Here is a 24,762-nt window from a genome sequence, read left to right as displayed (position 1 = left end):
AATTTAACAAAGCAGTGAAAACAACCCTCTCCCTCCCTCCACGAAGAAACCTCCCTTGGCTACTCCACGTACACAACCGCGTCAGCATCACCTGGGAGCTGGTCAGAAACGGCGATTGCCAGACCCCAGACCAGAGCCATCGAAGCAGAAGGATGGTCAGGTGATTACATGCACGAGACAGCCCGAAAAGCCCCGCTCTAAGCTAGGGTACTTTAGAACCAGCGTTCTGCTGAAAAGAATTTCTAGCCGGAGCCGCGCTTCGCGGCCTCTTGCAGCAGATGGCAGTAGCCCTCTCGCTTCCTCCTAGCGGAAGGTTCCAGGCGGGGGCGAGCTCCGCGCGCCTCCGGAAGACCCCGGCCAGCTTGGGCCGGAGCGGGGGCGGGGAAGTGCTCCGGGGGGCGGGGCCCGTCCTGTCCAATGGGCTCTCCCGGGCGGGGGGGCGGGGCGCTATTTCAGCCGCTCCCGGGGGCGCGCGCACGCCGCACGTCCCGGGCTCAGTATGTGGCGCGTGCCCCGCCAGCTGTGCGTGCACTTTGCGAGGGGAAGCCAGCTCTCGGGCCCTTGGAGTAGGCCTGCCGCCTTCATGTCCTCTCTGCTCATCAATCAGGCCCAGTACGCTTGGCTGAAGGAGCTCGGGCTCCGCGAGGAAAACGAGGGCGTGTATAATGGAAGCTGGGGAGGCCGGGGAGAGGTATGCGGGCGTGCGGGAAATCTGTGCGGCCTCCGTGCGGTCCCTGCCCAACCCGACCCCCGCCCCCCACCCGCGGCCGCTGTGCACGGTCGTCCTGGGTGGCAAGGGAAGCCACGTAGTAAACGTGTGCTTGTGTAGGGTGCCTTAAAAAAACGCGTTTAGATTATTAGGTCTTTGTGTGCTATGGAGAAATCGGTGTCATTTTGGAGCTGGTAGGGCTTGAACTTCCCGCACACGCTTACAGCCTTACGGCGGAGTTCTCCGATGGGTAGTGAAGACGTGCCACACGCTTAGCGTTGGGAAATTATCTCAATTTTGTGCTTGACTCTGGCTCTTCTGATGTGACGTGTCCACAGGTAATGTTCTGCCTTAGTTGTATACTGTCTCTTCTGAAATCTTTCGTTGGAGTTTGCAAGCCCGGGCTTGCTGAAATCCTGTTAAAATTGTTGGGTGCTGAGCTTCCTCGAGGACAGGATTTTCAGCCTTTCTTTACTTCCAGAGCCACGCACCATGACTGGCACTCGGTGAAAGCTCAATTAAGTGTTTTACAGAATAGGATGGAAAGGTAAGGTGATTACCGCTCAGATTTTTGTGAAAGCTGCATACAAAAGAAAGCTTTTTTTTTTTTTTTTTTTTTAAAGATTTTATTTATTTGCGAGACAGAGAATGAGAGACAGAGAGCCTGAGAGGGGGGAGGATCAGAGGGAGAAGCAGACGCCCTGCCGAGCAGGGAGCCCGATGCGGGACTCGATCCCGGGACTCCAGGATCATGACCTGAGCCGAAGGCAGTCGCTCAACCAACTGAGCCACCCAGGCGCCCCCCAAAAGAAAGCTTTTATGAGAAGATGTTACAGAAAAACACAAAAAGGAAATGTTACATAACATGCCACAAAGTTTGTCGAGTGTGATAATAATGAGCTTGCTTTGTTAGAGGAAACAGTCCTTTGGGTTATCTGTGACTGTAGGAGATGCAGGTGCTTTTAATTATTCTCTAAATCCCCTCTTCTGCTGGCACTTTGATCCTGTTTTTCCTGTGCCATGTCATTAGGTTCCTGGATACATTACTCTCTCCTGAAAATCTAGCTATGCCTTGATTTTTTTTTTTTTTCTTTCTTTCTAATCTCTGCCGTTTGTGTGGGGATGGGCCTTTCCCATAGTTGTCCACTGTTGGCTCTTTCACCTTCTGACCAGGGCAGGGTAAGAGCCAGAAGAGTAAGTAAAACTCGTCAGTTTGGTCCGTTATTTGTGGAAAAAGAGGTGAAGTAACGGGTTACGTTAGACTACTGCTTTTACACCTAATGTTTAGATGGCAAGCTGCGTTTTGCAAAAAGTGGTTTTGAATGTTTAGGTCAAAAATGAAAGCGCTGTAAGTGACCTATTTGTAATAGAAGTTAATGTAAAGATTCCAAGTTTGGATATGGTCTCTAAGTTTAATTTCTTCCTCTGTTTTCCCATTTGGTCTGTTCACCCATTTTGGAAGGGATTTCATTTTCTATAGATAGCATTCATTTTTTTTTGTTTGTTTGAAGGTTGTCACGACCTATTGTCCTGCTAACAATGAACCGATAGCAAGAGTCCGACAGGTAAGTTTTTTGGTTTTGCTTTTTTTAATACAAACTGCCCATGGAGTTTGTGCCTGTGATGAAGAGCAGTATGGAGTCTCCCAGTCCAAGAATTAAGTGTTTCGTTTTCATAGGACATTTAAGAATATCTGGGAGAAACTGCTCACTCTTTGGGTTGGGGTGTTCTAGAAAAGGTGCAACAGAAAAGTTGTGGGGGGGGGGGTCCATTTAAGGCCATGTTTCTGAATCACCTGTTTTTGAGTGAAGGTTCTAACCTGTGAAGTCTGGGTTGGAGCCCATGGTGTTGTCCCCAGATGAGGCTGATGGACCTTGCTTCTAGGAGCAATGTTTTAAAAAGCACAGCTGGATTCTAAGCTGTTTTACTGGATTCTCACAAGTGTTTGGGAAGCATAGGCTGTGAAATTTGTCCTAAACTACAAATCTGAGGGTCACCTAGAGATACTCCAATTCTCCAAAAATCTTGGGTGTTCTCAGAAGGGGATCCTCACTGCCCTTTGTTTTTCCCTTTGTCTCCCCACTACTTGCTAATTTAGGCCAGTGTGGCTGACTATGAAGAAACGGTGAAGAAAGCGAGGGAGGCTTGGAAAGTCTGGGCAGAGGTGAGTGTGAAGGTCATGGCACGATGACCTCTGGTAACTGCAGGGAGAGAAGAGAAAAATCTAAAGAGCAGTCAGTGCTCTCCGCAGTAGGAGTTGCTGGGGGCTGTGATAATCTGCTGCTGCAGTAGTCCCAGGTATGCTTTTTCCACATTTGGCCTTCAGTAAAGGGTGATTTTAAGTGGATTGAAAGGCTGTCCTGAAGTAGCATACACCTCAGCTATGAACGCTATTTCCAAGTGGAGTTTCTTAAGTTCCTAATTGGACTGTCTATGCTGCAAACACCCTTTTGCTGCTTCTCCCCGCTCCTTCCAGCCAGCTTTATGCAGGGCTGGGGGCTGGGGGTGTGGGAGGGAGTATCTCTGCAGTTGGTTGATAGTCCTGGTTCAAAGGGCAGGGTGTTGAGTTCCTGCAGTCCGATCAGGCATGGGGAGCGGGTGGTGTGTCCCGTCCCCCGTCTGTCTCTGATGTAGGAAAGAACGTTAGGGTTCGAAGCCCACGGCCAAGAAAGAACTCGTGAGACGTCTCTGGTGCGAAAAGGTGGTTTTATTAAAGCACGGGGACAGGACCCATGGGCAGAACGAGCTGCACCGAGGTCATGAGGAGTAGCCCATTATATACTTTCAGGTTGGGAGGGGGTTTCGGATAGCGTTAAGTCTCGAAGGAATTTTGGAAGCAAGGTTTCCAGGACCTTGAGTGGGCTCCTATTGTTGGGAAAAGGTCATTTATTACCGTCTAATAAAACCTTAGTCATGAGACCCTTCAGGTGTATATCGGTGGGCCGTGTGCTTGGGGAATGATTACCAACACGTATCTTGGGGGCGTTTAGAGATAAAGGAAGTTTCCAAAGGAATTTTTACACGTTAGACTTATAGGATCCTGGATGGGAGGAGGGTCGGGCTAGGATTGCCTTTTGCCTTTAGCAAAGTATTAACATCGAGGCAGTTGAGACCCTAGAGGAATGTCACTCTGCCTGTTTCAAGAACTTGTGAGTGGACTCTAGGTAGTAAGGAAATTTAATAATTTTTCTTCTGCCTTCGTTTTCCACATCATCTCCACCTTGGGTAATATGAGCCAGTGTAGGAGCTGTGACTGGAGCTGGGCTGGGCCACAGGGAGCTGTCCCTAGGTGAGGACTGGGCTCTGGAGAAGAGAGGGAAGAACTGGGGTAGCCTGCATTTCCCAAGCCTCCGTCCCCTCCCCCACTCCGAATATCCCATTCGATCTACCACCGAGGATTACAGGCCTGAGGGTAGAAGAACATCCTGAAGGTTTAACCCAGTTCTACCCTTGGGTAAATGACTTCCCTTCTGTGTGCTTTGTCTTGTAAATAGAGGAGACCAGGCCTGCCAGCCTCCTGGGGTTATGGTGAGGGTTAAATGAGTTAATCATTCGAACTGCTGCCGAACCTGGCCATTGCAAACCTCCATACCTGAGCTAGGCACCCACGTGCTGCTCAGTTTGGGACTGCTGAGCCAGTGTTTTCTCTGAATCAAAGATTGCTAGGGTGACTTGGGGAGGGGCAGGCTCTCCCAGAGAGCCCTGAGTTGGATGCCCCTTACTTGTCAGCCAGGAGGCTGCCTCTGTGCAAACCAAGAGGAACATCATTCCTGTACTTGAACCAGATCTGGCTGTAAGTTGGCATAGCACAAGAAAAATATCCTTGAGCAGTAAAACGCCACTTCCAGGGACTCCTGGGTGGCTCAGTCGTTAAGCGTCTGCCTTGGGCTCAGGTCATGATCTCAGGGTCCTGGGATCAAGCCCCGCATCAGGCTCCTTGCTCAGCGGGAAGCCTGCTTCTCCCTCTCCCACTCCCCCTGCTTGTGTTCCCTCTCTCGCTGTGTCTCTCTCAATTAAATAAGTAAAATCTTCCAAAAAAAAAAAAAAACCCAAAAAACGCCACTTCCAAAAGTAAATTGTGTGCTAAGTAAATAAAGTTCATCCTACTTAGAGAAAAACGTCTAAAGCAGTGTCATTTATTGTTTGCAAAATAATTTTTGTTTTCTTTTTGATCATAAAAGTGATACATATTTGAGGCACCTGGGTGGCTCAGTTGGTTAAGCGGCTACCTTCTGCTCAGGTCATGATCTTGCGGTGGGCTCCCTGCTCAGTGGGGAGTCTGCTTCTCCCTCTGTTCCCCCCCGCCCCGTCGCCCCCTCATGCACTCTCAAATAAATAAATACAATCCTAAAAAAAAAGTAATACATATTTACTCAAAATTGGATGAGACACTAAGATAATCACATTGAATCCCCTTACCTCATTCTCTTCTATATAAAATGGGTATTGGGAGTTAGATTTTGTGGATTTCCTTACAGTCTTTTATGTGTTTCATAGTTGTGATTATTACACGAGGCATGTGTAGAATTTTGTGACCTATCGTAGCACTGCATCCAGCCTGAGGTATTTACAGAAAAGTTCATTACACTATTTTTTTGAGCAGTTTTAGGTTTATGGTATAGGAGAGGAAAAATCTTTTGCTTTTCACTCTTCTGTTCTGTGGCTGGTCCAATAATTGGCATAAAACAGATTCACAGGAGAAAAACATGTTAATTTCTCCTGTGGGGCGGGGAGGGGTGGCAGTGAGGAAAGATCCAAGATCTAAGGGCAGCCAGACTCCTAGGCTTCCATGCATCCAAAGCTCTGGGGCTCCTTGGTGGGGGGAGGAAGACAATTCACAGGAAGGTGAGAGGAACAAATGTTTGGTACGCAAATGTTTTCCTGCCATGCAGCTTAGGTCTCCTTATAAAAGTGATCTCTGGTAATAACTCACTTCTTGGCACAGATCCCCTTTTTAAGTTCTTTTAGGCAGTTAAGGGGGAGGAGAAAAGCTTTTCCTGAGTCTGGTGGCCTTGGTTGCCTTCAGATCAAAATAATCCTCATGCCAAAGTGGCACGTTCTGGCTCAGTCTGAGCCCTGTCAGCAGAGCGATGAGCAGCAAACGGGGTCCCTGTACCTCCTCATCACACTTAGCATGTTTCCCTCTTACCATCATCTTACATTAGTGCCATGCATTGGTTACAATGGGAGAGCCAATGCTGATCAATTAAAGTCCATAATTTGTGTTAGGATTCGCTGTTTGCATACACTGTTTTGAATGCCAGGGAAACCTGTGACCAGAAACGGCTCTCATAGGTGTGTGTGATTCAGGATCTTGCCTTTCCCGAACTGGTTTTTAAATCAAGTCTTGGCTCTGCCCTAGGGCTGGCAGCTGACATCGTGATGCTTCCCTTAATAGGGTGCTGTACTTTTTTGTTACTGCTATTTTCCTGTTGAGGATTGCATTTGGCAGTCTGCTCTCACTGAACAGTGCCCACCTCTGCACCTACCATGCTTTCTCCTACTTCCTGGACTGTTCAGATCTCCCAGTAGAGTGAGGTTGCCAAGTGGGAACGGGTTGTTGTCCTGGGTGATGGTGGAGTCAGTAGGGGATCCCACTTGTTAGAATTTGAGTTAAGCAACTGAGTTCAAAGTTGAGTGAAGTGGCAAGAGCCTTTCCTAACTGCGCCTCCGGGGCTCCTGCCAATGGGGCAATGACTCAGAGGCTGCTGGTGCCTCAAACAAGAACAGAGCAAAGCTCATCCCCTCCTGGTCTATGCACTTACCCTCCGGGCTCCTTACTCGCGTGGGGCTGCTTCTGCTTCGCCCTGATGGGTTTTGGCTGGCCTTGCCTATGTGAGGATAAACCACCGTTTCCATGAGTTCATTTGCGTTAGGCCTGGAATTTCTCAACGGGAATGTTTCTCTTTAAGGAAAAAGTACAAAATTATAGGAGGATAGATTATATACGCTGATTTCTTTCTCCTCACTACCTAAGCACAGAGAATCTGGACGGGAATACTGGTTCTGCTGCTCTCTCTCAGGAACTGGTTTCAGCCCAGAATGCCACCGATTAAGGCTCCTCTGCATCCCCAGTGTGTCATTTTTCCCATCCATCTCTGGTGAGGAAGAGCCAGAGTGAGGACAGGCAGCTGTTAATGGGCCATCTGTAAGTGAATAAAGGAATACCATTTACATGGAAGCTCTTCAACATGGGTTTCCTCGTATTATTACCCCAAAGGCTCAGCTGATGATTCTCTCAGCGCTGATAATTCCTTCCTCGTGGCTGTCCGGGATGCTCTTTCTAAATAAAACTTAACAGGTGCAGTGTGCAGGGATGAGGACTCTGGTTGCCCATCTCGGGAGGGCATGAGGTTATGAATGGTCTGTTGTGGTGGGACCAGTCAAGCTCACCTGGGAGGTGGGGCTATCTTGTTGCCTGCTCTGCCTTCATTTCCCTCCCCCCAGACCTACTCCTGGCTTTCTCAATTCTTACTACTCTATCCTGTCATTTGGGAGGCTGGAACAAAAACGAAGAGGCTCTACATTTGAATGGTCTTGGATGGAATCTAGCCCAAAAGTTTCAGGGGTGGTGTTTCTCCTATCTACCCAGGGTTGAGAATCTGTCAATTACCATTTGTCAGTGAGCAAGTCTTGAATGTTTTAAAATTACGTTTATCTCTATTGCTGTTTTTGTAATTGAGACAAGTCACCATCCTTATCTTGCCTAATGGTCTTCCTCGTGAATCTTGTCTCCCTCTGATCGCTTTACTAGACCATAACTGGAGTGATTTTTTTAAGTAAGCTCTAAGCCCAACGTGGAACTCGAACTCATGACCCCAAGATCAAGAGTTGCACGCTGTATGCACTGAGCCAGCCAGGTGACCCTGGAGTGATACTTTAAAATGCACTGTGCTTTCCCCCCTACCATTTAACACCCTCTAGTGATTTTCCCAGTATTTTTTGGAGGATCCTTTATAAGGTCCTTTGCATTGTGGCCCCTAATTTTCTCTCCTTCTTTTAACAACCCTTTGAATTTTCCAAAAATCCTCCATATTTTCTCTTGCCTTTTCGCCTTTGCATATGCTAAGTTTCCTGTTGCCCATAATTTTCCTCTACTTTCTCTACCTCTTTACCTGGCAAGGACCAATCATGCTTGAGGTCTTAGATCTCAACTTTAAACTTCAGAAAGCCGCCTCCTTCCCCACTCACTAACCCCAAGCACCACTAAGTTAACATTGCTAGGTTCTCCCCTTGTACAATCTGGCTTCTCCAGCACAGCACTCACCACATGAGATTGAAATCACCTGTTTCTTGCCTCCACCACCCCATTGGGGAGTTGGTTTCTAGTGGGCTAGAATTGTAGCTGTCTTCCCTGGTATCCCTGGGGAAGAACAGAATATTTGGCACATAGAAAGTGTGTAATAATGATTGGTTAGAGACCGAATAATACATACACAGAATACAATGTAAAGGGCCATGTGTATTGGCCATTCTGGTTGATGTTAACCAGTTTGCTAAACTTAGAAACCTGTATGCTAAACTCACTTGAGCCCATCCCATGGCTCTAGGAAGTGTGTAGGATCTGTGCTAATTCAGGTAACATTGCAATTTTTGTTTCTTGTTTTCAAAAGTGCATATATTGTAAAAATGGCAAATGTAGACATAGGAAATGTGGGGAACAGAAGTCTGTTATAATTCCATCCCCCCAAGAAGTCCCATTCCCCAGAAATGACCATTCTTTTTTTTTTTTTTTTTAAAGATTTTATTTATTTATTTGACAGAGAGAGACACAGCGAGAGAGGGAACACAAGCAGGGGGAGAGGGAGAGGGAGAAGCAGGCTCCCCGCAGAGCAGGGAGCCCGATGTGGGACTCGATCCCAGGACCCTGGGATCATGACCTGAGCCGAAGGCAGTCGCTCAACCAACTGAGCCACCCAGGCGCCCACAGAAATGACCATTCTTAACATCTTGTATATTTCTTCAAATATAAGCAAAAGTTTAGTTATCGTATGCATTATTTTGCTATTTTCTGTTCTCCAGTTACAACTCTTTAAAGTTTTCCCGTATGAATCTACCTTACTGTGAAGTATCCCATTTTATAGATGTTCCGTAATTAACCGGTCATGTGTTGATGGGCATTAAGATGGTTGGTTTGTCTCCGCTAGAAAACGGCGTTGTGATTAAGTGTTGTACCTTTGCTGGGTTGTACACTTACGTATATGCTTGATATCCAGGAGTGGAATTACCTAGGGTAGGAATGGGGGCGCCTGGGTGGCTCAGTTGTTTAAGCGACTGCCTTCGGCTCGGGTCATGATCCTGGAGTCCCTGGATCGAGTCCCGCATTGGGCTCCCTGCTCGGCGGGGAGTCTGCTTCTCCCTCTGACCCTCTCCCCTCTCATGTGCTCTCTCTCTTTCATTCTCTCTGTCTCAAATAAATAAATAAAATCTTTAAAAAAAAAAAAAAGGGTAGGAATGGTTTAAATGTTAATGGTATGCCAAGTTACCTTCCAGAAACGCTCTATCACGACCCGGTGATCTATTTGGGAAGAGCAGAGCGAAGATGAGCCCTGAGTTCTGGGTCAGGCTCTGGGAGATGGTGGCCCTTGAGCAGTGAGCAGTGCTGTGATAGTTCTCTCTAAGAGGTGGTGCGGGACTGGCTCCAGCCTGCGGGAAGCTGTCCTTAGAGTTGCCCTGGAGGAGAGGCAGAGTTAATTGGGAAGAGCTGGAGAGGAGTGATGATCACAGTTGAGGAAGTCCTGTCTCCACTTATGCATCACATCTCAAACTTCACGTGGCCCAGCCTGTACTCTTTACCTCCATAAACCCCTGACGCTTCTGAGTCTTCCTTGTCTCAGGAATTGTACTTCAAGCCAGAGACCTGGGCTTCATCCATGGTTCTTGCACTTCCCTCATTTCCCACACCTATTCCGTTACTGTGTCCTGTGCGTTCTGTTTCCAAAATAATCCCGAATCTACTTTATAGTCTCCCTTGCTTCAGTTTTACATCTAAGTTACTGTAATCTTTGGCCTAGGCCACTAGAGTATGTTCTTAATTGGTCTCCCTGCTTCTACTCTTCCCCTCCAATATATGCTCTACCTATCCCACATTGATTTTTTTTTTTTTAAGATTTTGTTTTAGAGAGAGAAAGAGTGGGGGGAGGAGCAGAGGGAGAGGGACAAGTAGATTCTGTGCTGAGTGCAGAGCCTGATGTGGGGCTTGATCCCAGGACCCTGAGATCATGACCTGAGCTGAAATCAAGAGTTGGACTCAGGGGCGCCTGGGTGGCTCAGTCGTTAAGCATCTGCCTTCGGCTCAGGTCGTGATCTCAGGGTCCTGGGATCGAGCCCCGCATCGGGCTCCCTGCTCAGTGGGAAGCCTCCTTCTCCCTCTCCCTCTGCCCCTGCTTGTGTTCCCTCTCTCGCACTGTGTCTCTTTCTGTCAAATAAATAAATAAAATCTTAAAAAAAAAAAGAATTAAAAAAAAAAAAGAGTTGGACTCAGACGATTAACTGACTGAGCCACCCAGGTGCCCCCTGCACAGCGATCTTAATAAAAGGCAAAGCAGGGGCACTTGGCTGGCTCAATCGGTGGAGCATGCAACTCTTGATCTTGGGGTCTTGAGTTCAAGCCCCAGTTTAGGCGTAAAGCTTACTTAATTAAAAAAAAAATCTGGGCACCTGGGTGGCTCAGTTGGTTAAGCGACTGCCTTCGGCTCAGGTCATGATCCTGGAGTCTCTGGATCGAGTCCCGCACCGGGCTCCCTGCTCGGCAGGGAGTCTGCTTCTCCCTCTGGCCCTCCCCCCTCTCATGTGCTCTCTCTCATTCTCTCTGTCTCAAATAAATAAATAAAATCTTTAAAAAAAAAAAATCTTTGGGGGAAAAAAAAGGTAAAGCAAGTCATCTCCTTAAAAACCATTAAAGACTTCCCATTGCACTTACAGTAAGATTCAGTAAGATTATTAGCTCCACGAACGCCTCGTTTATTTTTGCCCCAGTGCCTGGCATTATTCCTGTCATATAGTAGGTGCTCAGAAAATAGTGAGTGAATCATAATTTGAATAGGTTATGGAATACTCTTCTAGGGTTTGGCTATGCAGTCAGTTTGACCCATAAGAAAATGTCATTGGGAATCAAAGGTTTACTGGTATTTAAGGTTTTTTTTTTTTTTTTAAAGATTTTATTTATTTATTTGAGACAGAGAGAAAGAGAGAGAGAGCACATGAGAGGGGGGAGGGTCAGAGGGAGAAGCGGGCTCCCTGCTGAGCAGGGAGCCCGATGCGGGACTTGATCCAGGGATCATGACCTGAGCCGAAGGCAGTCGCTCAACCAACTGAGCCACCCAGGCGCCCCGGTATTTAAGGTATTTTAAGCTTTTTTAGAGTCATTGTGTTCAGTTATGGAATTTCTCTCTGTACGTGGCACAGACCCTTACTCTCCAAAAACCTATCATCTGGATGATGTTTTCTGGGGCTCTGGGATTGGTGTTAGGGATATGCCATAATTACAGTTTGGATGTGATCAGAAAGTCATCTGTTGGTTTGTATTTAGCTCTCTTAGAGCATGTTTGTCTAATACTGTGTTGCAGATACAAGTTTACACTTTGAATCAGATGCTAAGATTCCATTCTCTTCTTAGGTTCCTGCTCCGAAGCGAGGAGAAATAGTGAGACAGATTGGGGATGCTTTGCGGGAGAAGATCCAAATACTAGGAAGTTTGGTAAAGTATTTTCATAGTGAATAGACATTCCTTTGAGTTGCAGAATAAGGCTGCTATGCATTTGTGTTTAAGATTATAAGAACAGTTCATACATTTAAAAAATGTCTTTAAAGATGAACAAGATGAACTGGGAAGAGTAAAGACAATTTATGGATTTTTAAATTAAGATAATAGCAGACTTTCTGTAGTTTATACCTTCACAAAATAGACAAGAAATACAGTTTGCTTCCTTCTGCACCAGCCCCCCCAACCCCTGCCTCATAAATTTAGTATTTAAAACATGAATTGTGTTGCAAAATTGCTTCTTGGCTTTTTGGTTTTTTAGGTGTCTTTGGAGATGGGGAAAATCTTAGTGGAAGGTGTGGGAGAAGTTCAAGAGTACGTGGATGTCTGTGATTATGCTGTTGGCTTATCGAGGATGATTGGAGGACCCATCTTCCCTTCTGAAAGTAAGCAGTGAAGTCAGTTAAGCTAAGACTTCTGTCCTCTTCGGCCATACTCCAAAAAAATGCCCTGGCTGTGAATGATTTTCAGCGGAGGAATTGCATGTAGCATGTAAATATATGAAAATGTCTTTAATATCTGTACTAACAAATAGGTGAAAATAGCAGATCAAGATACCTGTTAAATTTTTCTGTTTTTAAAGGTAAGACTCCATTTTGGGAAGTCCGTGGGTGAGATAGACACTCTTTTATGGGGACTTTTGGTAACATGAATCACCGGTCCATCAGGAAAACAATTTGAAAATAAATCCGAAGGACCCAAAATGTTTAATACCAGTTTCAAGACTAATTTGAGTAAATACTCTGAAATATGACAAAGGTTTATATATAAAGGTGTTCATTATAGTATCAATAGGAAAAATTTGAAATGACCTAAATGCCTTATCATATGACAAATGTTAAGCTAATTTTGGTAGTCTAGTAATACATTTTAAAAGTCATACTTAATGGAGATTGCCCTCCCCTAACCCCACACTTTGTTTCTTTTTCTTTTTTTAAGATTTTATGTATTTATTTGACAGAGCACAAGCAGGGGGGGAGCGGCAGAGGGAGAGGCAGAGGGAGAAGCAGGATCTCCACTGAGCAGGGAGCTAACATGGGGCTTGATCCCAGAGAAAGCACCTGGGATCATGATCTGAGCTGAAGGCAGATGTTTAACCAACTGAGTTACCCAGGTGCCCCTAACCCCACACTTTATGAGAAAGTTTTTTTTTTTTTTTAAGATTTTATTTATTTTGACAGAGAGAGACACAGCGAGAAAGGGAACACAAGCAGGGGGAGCGGGAGAGGGAGAAGCAGGCTTCCCGCTGAGCAGGGAGCCCGACATGGGACCCTGGGATCATGACCCGAGCCGCAGGCAGGCACTTAACTGACTGAGCCACCCAGGCACCCCGAGAAAGTTGTATTTACTTAAATTATTTTAATTTTTTTTAAGAGGTGATAAATTCATATCACAAAATTGGAAAGGAATAAAAAGGTAAAGGATGAAAAAATTTTCTTCCTACCTCCCTGGATACTCCCTACTAGTCCCATGGAAATAGTGAATGTTTCTGGTTTCTTCTTTATCTTTTTAGAGGTTTTGCAGGCAAACACATGTCCTTTAGGAACACCAACATTAGCAAGCTATATGGTCTGTTCTGTACTAATTTTTTACTTAGTGTGTCTTAGAGATTGTTGCTTATTATTCCAGTAAGGGACTTCATCTTTTTTTATGCCTTTCTATTGGTTGTGAGGACGCTAATTTTTTAAGCCAGTTCCCAAAGGATGGATATATGTAGGGCATTTCCAATTTTTTGCTGTACTCTATGTTGCAGGGACTGACCTTGTACTCAGAGGAGGTTTCAACAGTGAGGATAAGGGTTTTTGTGATCTGTAACGTTGGCGATGTTAATGGAGCAAAACAGGCGACTGCATTTCTGCAGAGAAAGTACCAAGGCGGGGCGCCTGGGTGGCTCAGTCGGTTAAGCGTCTGCCTTCAGCTCGGGTCATGATCCCGAGGTCCTGGGATCAAGCCCCGCATTGGGCTCACTCTCATCAGGGAGCCTGCTTCTCCCTCTCCCTCTGCCATTCTCCCCCTGCCACTTGTGCTCTCTGGCTCTCTATCTCTTGGTCAAATAAATAAATAAACTCTAAAAAAAAAAAAAAAGAAAGTATCAAGGGGTGCAAGTCAGCCAGAGCAGTGACTGGTTATCTGTGTGTAGCAGAATTATTGATGGTTGTTACTGTCTGTTTTTCTCTATTTTCAAAAATTTCCGTGATGGAAATTATATTACATTTATAATCAGGAAAAGTAATATATTTTTTTAAAGAGCACATTTTCCTGTTTTTTCTTGGCATATTTGGCAAATTCCTAATGGTGGAAAGAATTGCAATTTTTTTTTTTTACTGTCCTTAATTAGGTATATAACAATGATTCCTATTATCCAAGATGAATTTTATGTTACTGATCATTTTTTCTTTTTTTTTTTAAGATCTTATTTATTTGAGAGAGAGTGAGAAAGAGAGCATAAGTGGGGAGGAGGGACAAAAGGAGAGGGAGAACAAGACTCCCTGCTGAGCAGGGAGCCCCATGTGGTGTTGAATCCCAGGACCCTGGGGGTCATGACCTAAGCCGAAGGCAGATACCCAACCGACTGAGCCACCTGGGTGCCCCGTTACTAATCATTTTCAATAGGCTTTTCTAGTTAAAAAAGTAAATTGGCAGTTTGGAGAAGTACACATGAGCAAACAAGGAACTTCTTTGACTTATACCTACTGAGATGTCTGCCTCACCAATTAAAATCTTTTTCAGTTGTTGGGACATTTTTTAGAAGAGTAGGTTATTCATCTATCTATGCAGAGGCTTTGCGGGTAACTTTGATTTCATTAATGTAGTAAATGCTTACTGAGTGTGTACCAAGTGCCAGGTGAACTGATAGTGATACTTGATCAGTAAGGCATTGTCCTTGTCCTGAAGGAATTAATTAATTGATTGACTGAGAGAGGAAGCAAGTGTGCATATTAGTGGGGCATGGGTAGGGGGGAGAGGGAGAGAGAGGATCTTAAGCAGACTTCACGCCCAGTGCAGAGCCTTACATGGGGCTTGATCTCACCACCCTGAGATTATGACCTGAGCCGAAATCAAGAGTCAGAGGCTTAATCACGGAGCCACCCAGGTGCCCTGTCCTGAAGGAATTTGTACGCTTCAAGGTACCTTATGTTTTAGAGTGCGAGGCAAGTGGGAGACAAGTAATGGGATAATTGTAACAGAGCATGGTAGGTACTGTGATGGGGTACAGGGGAGGGTGGTGACCCTGAGCCAGCCTTGTGAGGCAGGCAGGAAACGCCCCTAGGAGACAGTAATGCAAGGTCAGGCCTCAAGGAGGAGATGGGTGGGGTGCTTGGGCAGGGGTAGCTCTGACACTGGGAAGAAGTCTGTGATTTAAGATGGGAGGACGTGGCTTATTTGGGCAACTGCCTTGCTTTAGCACAGCTTGAGGGCACTGTGTGAGGGGAGAGACTGGGTGGTGATGGAGCCCCGGGAAGGAACCTGTCCTGCTGAGGGACTTGGACTTTGTCCTGAGGACAGCTACAATAGCCATCCAGACACCACAGGCTTGTAAGCAGGGGACGGAGGGCATCAGGGCTGTGCTGGCCTCCGTGGGGAGGAGGATGACGGGAGGGGACAGGAAGAGGCTGTGTCAGCACATGATCTCTAGGGGGATTGAGCTCAGCTAAAGGGGGGCCTGGGAGGGAGGGCAGCTACTACTGGGTTCTGTGTTCCCACAGCGAGAGTGTGGCCAGAGAGATGGACGGCTGGGAGCCCCACCTTCCCCGTCAGTCTGTGGTTTTAACTCTGTGAGCTGTCACCTTACTGTTCCAGTTCACTGCTCCGGCTGCCTTTGATTAAAATATGCCCCTTGTGGGATGGTGGGTGATGTTACATTTAAAATTTGTATATAAGATACATATTTTTCTAATAGATTTTTTTTTTAAGATTTTATTTATTTGACAGAGAGAGACACAGCGAGAGAGGGAATACAAGCAGGGGGAGTGGGAGAGGGAGAGGCAGGCTTCCCACTGAGCAGGGAGCCCGATGCGGGACTCGATCCCAGGACCCTAGGATCATGACCTGAGCCAAAGGCAGACGCTTAACGACTGAGCCACCCAGGCGCCCCATAAGATACATATTTTTCTTTGTATTTCTCATTTTCTTATATGAACGTAAAGACTTGTGCACTTCATTTAACGTACATGTAATTCTTAGAGCTGTTCTTTTTTCTTACAAATGAGCCACCTTGTCTCTCTTTGGAGAGGTTGGCCAAGGGCTTTACAGGCAATGTAAAGAACAGGAGTCACAGGTCCTGGGTCGTGCCCTTGGCATGCACATCATCCAGGGCACCTCTCATCGCCTCTTTGAAGTTTTGTTGTCTCCCAGATGGTGCTGATGCTGCCCTGCTCCACACAGAGCTCCTGTGAGGATCAGAGGCATAAAGGTATCCGTACAGTGTATAACCTAGCATAGTAGTAACAGCTTTATTGTATGCTAATTAATGTACCTGTGTAAAGTGATCCATTGCAAGGCCTCTGGAATCCCCATTGGGTCTGGTGCACTTTCTTTCTCTGAATGATTTCAGACTCTGTTGTTATTATTACCATCAAATGCATTAAGATGATGTGCTTAAGCATGTTCTGCCCCATCCCGTGTCCTCAGGACCTGGCCACGCGCTCATTGAACAGTGGAATCCTTTGGGCCTGGTTGGCATCATCACTGCGTTCAACTTCCCGGTGGCAGTATATGGCTGGAACAATGCCATCGCAATGATCTGTGGGAACGTCTGCCTTTGGTAAGACCTCACCTTCTTACGCAGTGGTAAAATGATAAAAGTAGCCATTTTCAGGTACTGCTCAAAGGATTTTAAATGTATTGAAATGTTTTCTAATAGCCGACTCTTCGATGAACATGTAAGTCACACCTGCTAGTTGTACAGTGCTGAGTTTTTATTATTATGTATTTTGCCATTGGTAGAATTAATTTTTTTGCCTTATTTTTTTTTTTTGGCAAAGGCTTGTGCCCACTCTTGTTTCCAGCTCTTTCCACCCCAAGTGAGTATACTGTAAGAGTTAGTGTCAGGATCTATAGGTTTCAGGGCTCACCACAAGGCTGTTTCCACTTCAGGTTAAAGCCACAAGTGTCCCCAGGTCACCTGCAGTTCTGGCCAGCCTTGTATAAATTAGGAGGTCCCCACGAATCCTCAATTTCAATAATTCACTAGAATGACCCACGGAACTCAAGACAATGCTATGTTTAATGATTACAGTTTTATTTTAAAAGTCTCATACTCTACCAACTGAGCTAACCAGGCACTTGATTATAGTCTGATTTTAAAGGATACACATAGGGTAAGGTGTAGAAGGGTCCCAGATGCAGAGCTTCTATGCCTTCTCCCAGTTTAGCTGGGGCATGTCACCCTACCTACCAAAGAAGCTGCACTGATCTTGGTGTCTACAGGTTTTCTTGGGATTTCCTTAAAAAGGCACAGTTGATTAAATCGTTGGACATGTGATTGGACTCTCTCAGCCCTCCTCCCTTCCCCATAGGTGGAGTCAGGGAGGGCTGAAGTTCCAACCCTCTACAACCCTCTAATCACATCACTGGATTTTATGGTGACCAGACCCCCACCCCCACCCCCATCTGGCAGCTGGCTAACAACCACCCCCCATCAAGTCACCTCGTTAGCATAACAAAGACACTCCGGGAAATTCCGAGGGGTTCTGATGCTATTTCAGAAACTGGGAACAAAGACCCAGATGTATTCTTTATACCCCACTCTAGGAACAAAACTAAGTTAAAAAGTTGGTGGAAAGAGTCACAACCTTCTTTGTGAAATTTGACTCCCCCCCCCCCATAAAAATTTCATAGTGAATCTCGAAGTGATTGTGCAGCCCTTGGCCAGTGTTCCCATTGATAATTAACTTTTACATCTTTATAAAATATGTGATAGTAGAAGTTAGTTGGGAAATGTCTATTTGGTAGATGGCAAAACACTTCCCTGTTTTTAGCTTCCATGGTGAGATCAGGAAAGCCAGGAGAGTTGTCTTGGCTTGTTTGGCGTCTATCCCACTTATTGCCTTAACTGTAATGTTGTGTTCAGTTGAATATATTCACAAACTGTCTACAAAAGCCAGGCATCGTTGGGAGATTAATGATTTGGCACCATGTTGCCAAAGAGACCCACGCTTTCCGGTATTTGAATGCATAAAGACTAGTCGTATGGCTTTTCTCAGCCCTGTGAGCCTTCTTCTGGGGAACTTCTGAAGTTCATGTTGATAGATTAACATTTCCATAATTGACAAAGGTTAATGTAACAGTTCCTGTGTTCAGTGCAGCAAGTAGGTTCAAAATTGTCATTTTCATGTTTTTCAAAATTTTATAGTCCCTTGGGTCCCAGAGACACAAAGCTGAAGAAGGACAGATTCTGATTTCAGTTACTAGGCTCCGTGGTCTAATTGGACAGAACTTGTCACAAAGACTTTTGGTTCTGCTTGACAGTAAAAGGTACTTATGATTTCCACCAAATTAAGTTGCCTTTTTTTTTTTTTTAACCCTGTCAAGGAAAGGAGCTCCAACAACTTCGCTCATTAGTGTAGCCGTCACAAAGTAAGTATGTGTGGCTTTCTTTTTCCTGAGTGTTGAGTAATCTCAAAGAGTGATTAGTAGGCCCTGATTTTTAATTCAGTGTGGAAGGGTCACATTTACTTAAGCATGGAACTTGGGTAGCCTCTTTCTCCTTTGATTGTAATAACATTTTGATAATCATTTCACAGCATATGGAGCTCTTTCAGAGCCGTATCATTGAACTCTTTGGAAACATGCCAGATATTGATTAACATGTTGAAATTGAGCTCTTTTTTTTTTTTTTTTTTTTAAGATTTTATTTATTTGACAGAGAGAGACACAGCGAGAGAGGGAACACAAACGGGGAGTGGGAGAGGGAGAAGCAGACTCCCCGCCGAGCAGGGAGCCCGATGCGGGACTTGATCCCGGGACTCCAGGATCATGACCTGAGCCGAAGGCAGTCGCTTAACCAACTGAGCCACCCAGGCGCCCTGATATTGAGCTCTTATAAACCTTTATGTCACTTGGGAAATAAAAACAAATCCAGTGGAAAGGAAGTCGTGCAATTTAGGAGCTGTATTTAGTAAATGCTGAACGTGTTCATGGTTTTGACTTCTACCCAGCTACTGCGTTTATTGCTTTTGTTTAATAAGTGGTTAGCAAAACAGAAAGAAATGATAATACTGTTCTACTGATTCTAACTAACAATGTCTAAAATGTACTTCATTCTTGGATTATAAAATATTTTTAGTTCATTTTTGAGAACTTGACAATTCTGATTAGGTCATAAAATCAGTGTTACTCATCTGTCATTGTGGAATTTAGAGTCTGTATAGAAGAGGATACCTTCCCATGTAGAGTGATGATTGTTGACAGTCCTTGATGTCCCATCGGTTGCATGGTCTGCCTTCTCTGATAGAAGGATTGCTCATAGGAAGCATGTGGAGTCTCTATGGAAGAGGGTCCTTAATGTTAGAAGTTCATTTAGGGGCAGTGGCTTAGGAATTGAAACGTGGGCTGAAAAAGAGAGTAGTGTGTGTTAGTATTTACTTGAAAGGAATATGTGATATTGAGGAAACTTTATCCTCCAAGGCAAGATGATTAAATTGAATAATTAAATAATTATTGACTTATAATTAAAATTTATTATAATTATACTTAAATTATAATTATTACAGACAACTGTAATCTGCAAAACACATGAGACAGGACACAGCTATAAAAATGATGAGGTTCCTAGGCAGTTGTTTTATTTTTTGGGTTTTTTGTTACAGGGTTTTTGTTTGTTTGTTTTTGTTTTTTCCTGGGTGCAGAAAGGTAAGGTTTTATTAAAGCACGGGGGCAGGACCTGTGGGTAGAAAGGGCTGCCTCCCAGGCAGTTTAAAAAACAAAAAACTCAAAACAGTTACTCTCGATATAGTGAACAGACTTGCCAGTTGTTATTAAGCAGCTGGTTTAAAATACCTATTTTAATAACAGTTCCAAATGTTCTAGGTGATTGCTGCTTTGAGCTTATTTTTTTTTTTAAGATTTTATTTATTTATTTGTGAGAGAGAGAATGAGAGAGAGCACATGAGAAGGGGGAGGGCCAGAGGGAGAAGCAGACTCCCTGCCGAGTAGGGAGCCCGATGCGGGATTCGATCCAGGGACTCCGGGATCATGACCTGAGCCGAAGGCAGTCGCTTAACCAACTGAGCCACCCAGGCGCCTGCTTTGAGCTTATTTTTGTGTTTGTGCTAGGCTGAGGGGGGCGCCTGGGTGGCTCGGTCATTAAGCGTCTGCCTTCGGCTCAGGTCATGATCCCAGAGTCCTGGGATCGAGTCCCACATCTGGCTCCCTGCTCTGCGGGAAGCCTGCTTCTCCCTCTCCCACTCCCCCTGCTTGTGTTCCCTCTCTCGCTGTGTCTCTGTCTAATAAATAAATAAAATCTTTAAAAAAAAAATAAAAATAAAAAATAAACAGTCTGAGGATTTGAAATGTTCATATGGGAACATGGCCACTCTTTAGATAAATTTTTTTTTTTTAAGATTTTATTTATTTGACAGACAGCTGACCCACAGGACCCAAAATGTCTTGGGACAATTCCGTAGGCAGAGCTTTTAGCTACCCACAAGGGACATGAAGTTACAAGAGCCCCTGTGCTCAGTGACGACCAAAAAGCCTGAGGTTCCCATTTCCAGTTCTCACATTGTCATCCCAGTCCAGGTGGAGTTGACCTGTTCAGGGGTCATGTCTAGCGTAAGTCATGCTGTGTCCCTGGAGCCTTGTTGATATTCCAACATTTACCAGGCAACCAGGGCAGCAGAACCAGAGAGTTAACCCTCGTCAGAGAGGCTCATGCAGTATGGGAGATGGTTTGGTGAACGCCTAGGTGCAAAGCAGAATCCCCACCCTTGAAGAATAGTTTGTCTCCTTGTGCAGACAGTAGATACACCCTAAGTCCCTGGAAGAAATTGTACAACCTGACATCTGGTCTCAAACACGACTACTGCATGTGTGATCCTTGATGGACAGGAAAAAAGAGTATTGCTATCAGGGACATTTGGGGGGACAATTGGAGAATATATGTATAACAGATCTTTTTTATGGAAGTGGGTATAGGGTTTAGATTTTTTTGTGCAATTTAAATTAGAAAGTTGCTGGAAGGTTAGGGTGATGGATGAAAAGAGCCTTGGCTCTCTCTGGGCCCGAATGCCTCAGGACGCTCAAAATGAATGAAAGAACCCAACGTCAGAGAAACCAGGATCACTGGAGCCCTTTTTTACAGCTCATTGTCAGATTTAAGTGGCATTGAACTGTGTTTAACTCAAATAACGTTAAGTTGTAGGATAATGTTTAAGAAAAAGCTCTGCTGGCCCACAGTGCTCTAGCCTGGAGGCTGCTGATATTTCTGGACTCAAGGATTTGGTGCAAGGCCAGTGGGCACTAGTCTTGAACTTGCTTAGGTGCTGCCGGCAAGTCCAGTCCCCTCTGCTCTATCTCCTCAGTGGCTCCTCTAAGTTTGGGGCCTGTTCCCTGTTTCATCCTCAACCACTTCCCTGGCTGTGGTATCTCTTTGCAGCGATCTGTTGAACCTTCTCATTTGCTGATGGGGACCACCTTTCCTTTTCTTCGTTTTTCTAGGTTATGGTCCTTACTCCTTTTTATGTCTTTCCCTCATTTTAATGGACTTGGGGCAAGAGACCAAAAAAATGCCCTATGATCAGTCTGCCATCTTGAATCCAGCCATGTGTTCAGAGTTGGGCAGAAAATCTTTGCAAACAATGAACACTTGAGCTACCTGATCAGTGCATTGTGTCTTTTACTTTTTTGCATGTATTTTTCTTTTTTCTTTTAAGAGAGAAGTGGTGGGGGGCAGGGAGGGACAGAGAGAGGGGGAGAGAGAATCTTAAGCAGGCCCCACACCCAGTGTGGAGCCTGATGCAGGGCTGGATCTCCCGACCCTGAGATCATTACCTGAGCTGAAATCAGGAGTTGGATGCTTTACCGACTGAGTCACCCAGGTGCCCCATGTATTTTTCTTCTTAAGATTTTAGGGAAAATAAGTTGTACTTTTAAGGTGTTGGAAAATCTTGCGTCTAATATGTCAGGTGACATCCAGGCCTGCGTGTTTGGGGCGGGAGGTAAGGGATGGGGGAGAGAGTCGCAACAGGAAAGTCAGGTGGTGGGAAATTATTCCTAGTTTAAAAAAACCCTTAGAAATGAAATTGTTCCCTTTCTTAGAAATTGTTTTTCCCTTTCTAGGATAATAGCCAAGGTCCTGGAGGACAACCAGCTGCCTGGTGCGATCTGTTCCCTGACCTGTGGTGGAGTGGACATCGGGTAGGTCAGTGGGCCCAGAGCAGCTTTCTGTTGAAGGACTCCGGGTCGATTGGTTAGGATCATCTTTATTAGAGTAATGAAATCCAGGACAGCTGAGGAGGGGAGAGGGGTTTTTTTGGTCGTTATTATCACATACCTCATTGGGCTTTGCTTTATTGGAGGATGAGTAAGAATTATCTTTTTAATTGCCCAGAGCTAGTTTTGTGAGGTGTTTATAGCCTAAAATAAGAAACCCCTGTAACTTTGGGAAGTCTGTGGCTTCCTGCCACTTAGTTCGTAGAGTTGCTTACTTAGAAAACGAAACTGTGGAATTGGAGTCTGGTGTCTCACTCCTTCAGCTGAGAACCTGTCCTGTTGTCTAGGTCCCTCAGCTGAACAAAAAAGGGACCTCTTCGGGGATTTGGCATCTTTTAAAATATGTATTGTTTTTAGAAAATGGCTATATAATTCACATACCATAAAATTCTCTCTTTAAAAAGGGACAATTGAGCGGTTTTTAGAATATTCACAGTGTTGGGGCACCTGGGTGGCTCAGTTGGTTAAGCGACTGCCTTCAGCTCAGGTCATGATCCTAGGGTCTGGGATCGAGCTCCGCATCAGGCTCCCTGCTCAGCTGGAAGCCTGCTTCTCCCTCTCCCCCTACTTGTGTTCCCTCTCACGCTGTCTCTCTCTCTCTGTGTCAATTAAATAAATAAAAAAATCTTAAAAAAAAAAAAAAAAAGAATATTCACAGTGTTGTGCAACCGTCACCGTTATTGTCTTCGAGAACATTTTCATTATACCAAAAAGGAACCTCCTCCCCATTAGCGCTCACTTGGCATCCCCTCCCTTCCCCCTAGCAACCACTCATCTACTTTCTGTCTCTATAGATGTGCCTTTTGGAGGACATGCCATGTAAACGGAATCCTACAACATGTGGGCTTTGTGTCTGGTTTCTTTAACTTAGCATGGTATCTGAGCCTCTTCTTATGCCGGGACCTATAATTGCCCTGATCCATGATGAAAGTTGAAGTTACTACTACTGGCCTAGACTTCAATTAGGTGTGCTCTCATCGGAGTCAGGCCTGGTTTGGTTGACACGTTGGTCTCCCTCCTTCACTTACCATGCTACTCCACTTACTGGTCAGTCTCAAAAAGGAATAATACATTGGTCCTTTTGATAGAAATGAGAAGATATTAGGAAATACAACTTCTACATGTAGAGTACCTAGTGAAATATCATCTACATGTCATTTACAACATTGTAACAAAAGACCTAGTCTTTTGTGCTCTTTGAGCATCCAGTCCTTCACATGGGTCTTGGACCAGCTCAGATGGAGGAGTGTTTGCAGGCGTGCCTTAAGTAACAGCCTCTCTGAGTATCAGCACTCATGTTCGCTGGGCTGAACCTGGGGACATCTGCATGCATTATCCCATCAAGCTGTCCCAGCCCTACGGTTAGTCTCATGCTGTGGCTGATCTGCTTGGCCCATACCAAGCCCTTTGAAGCCCAGAACCCAGAGCCAAGAGATTCGGATCTATAGTGTCTGGTCTATATTTCTTAGAGGTAACTGGAAATCCTAGCACAGTCTTCATTTAAAGTGAGCTTCCATGAGAGATACTTAGGATGTTTCCTTATAGTGTTCAGACTTTTCTTTTTTTTTTCTTAAGATTTTATTTATTTATTTGACACAGAGAGCGAGACCACAAGCAGGGGAGTGGCAGGCAGAGGGAGAGGGAGAAGCAGGCTCCCCACTGAGCAGGGAGCCCAATGCGGGACTCTATCCCAGGACCCTGGGATCATGACCTGAGCCGAAGGCAGCCACCCAACGACTGAGCCACCCAGGTGCCCTTCAGGCTTTTAATTCTTAAAGGAATCAATAGTTTAGGAGTCTGCAACATAATTGGGGTGCTCACCAAGGAAATACTAAGGTTATGATGTATAGGAAAGACTTTCATCCTTTATTTTTTTAAATATTTGAGAAAGAGCATTCAAGAGTGAGTGGGAGAAGGGACAGAAGGAGGGAGAATCCTGAAGCAGACACCCCACTGAGTGTGGAGCCCGATGTGGGGCTAGATCCCAGGACCCTGAGATCATGACCTGAGACGAAACCAAGAGTCGGCAGCTTAACGAACTGAGCCACCCAGGTGCCCCAGGACTTTCATCCTTAACAGTGTCCTCAAGGTGATTTCTGTTTACACAGAGCTCCCAAACCAGGTTAGCCTGTTGGACTGTATGGTTCTGCTTGTGAAAATCTAGTTCATTTTCATGAAGACCTTCCCTCGCACTCTTGGGATAGACTTACTGTATTGTGATGAGGAATCGTGTCAGAGTGCTCTGGCCTGGTGCCAGTAGGTGGCGCCATTGCTGGGCTTCTCTGCCTGGGTGACCTTGTTTATTCCCCTGCAGCACAGCAATGGCCAAAGATGAGCGGGTGAACCTGCTGTCCTTCACCGGGAGCACCCAGGTGGGAAAACAGGTGGCCCTTATGGTGCAGGAGAGGTTTGGTAAGTGTTGGCTTTCTCATGAGCATTGCTATTCCCTCCTCTATGGATATGAAATCTCAAAGTTGGGTTTTTCTCCTTTCGGTGGGACACCAGCCATGTTTATTTGAATGTCCAAGTAAAAGAGAAAAGGGATACAGTTATGAATGGGGAGACTGCAAACTTAAGAGCATAATTTGGAAAAGCATGTCATTTTCCCCCAAATGACCAAAGCGAAATCCTATCAAGATAATACATTTCTTGATTTCTATCAGAAGTGTTTGGCAAATTAAAAACAGAAAAGTCACACTTTATTTTTTTTATTTTTTATTTTATTTTATTTTTTTTAAAGATTTTATTTATTTATTTGACAGTGAGAGACATAGTGAGAGAGGGAACACAAGCAGGGGGAGTAGGAGAGGGAGAAGCAGGCTTCCCCGCGGAGCAGGGAGCCCGATGTGGGGCTCGA

At 45.2% G+C, this 24,762-nt stretch overlaps 1 protein-coding gene across 2 annotated transcripts in view; it reads left to right on the top strand.

Annotated features, from left to right (window-relative positions):
• Positions 1-463: 463 nt before the first annotated feature.
• Positions 464-24,762, top strand: part of ALDH7A1 (aldehyde dehydrogenase 7 family member A1) — a 44,608-nt gene continuing 20,309 nt past the window's right edge. For both annotated transcript variants that reach the window (XM_035014023.1, XM_035014024.1), the window contains exons 1-9: positions 464-691; positions 2,221-2,274; positions 2,808-2,873; positions 11,328-11,408; positions 11,734-11,857; positions 16,104-16,236; positions 18,006-18,050; positions 21,753-21,830; positions 24,220-24,317. In XM_035014023.1, the coding sequence (XP_034869914.1) occupies positions 500-691; positions 2,221-2,274; positions 2,808-2,873; positions 11,328-11,408; positions 11,734-11,857; positions 16,104-16,236; positions 18,006-18,050; positions 21,753-21,830; positions 24,220-24,317 (871 nt within the window). In that variant the 5' untranslated portion in view covers positions 464-499. The remainder of the gene's footprint in view (positions 692-2,220; positions 2,275-2,807; positions 2,874-11,327; positions 11,409-11,733; positions 11,858-16,103; positions 16,237-18,005; positions 18,051-21,752; positions 21,831-24,219; positions 24,318-24,762) is intronic.

The sequence above is a fragment of the Mirounga leonina genome, unplaced genomic scaffold (genome assembly GCF_011800145.1).
Source record: "Mirounga leonina isolate KUSES-001 unplaced genomic scaffold, KU_Mleo_1.0 Mir_168, whole genome shotgun sequence".
Classification (NCBI taxonomy): domain Eukaryota; kingdom Metazoa; phylum Chordata; class Mammalia; order Carnivora; family Phocidae; genus Mirounga; species Mirounga leonina.
This window is presented reverse-complemented; position numbering and strand designations above follow the sequence as displayed.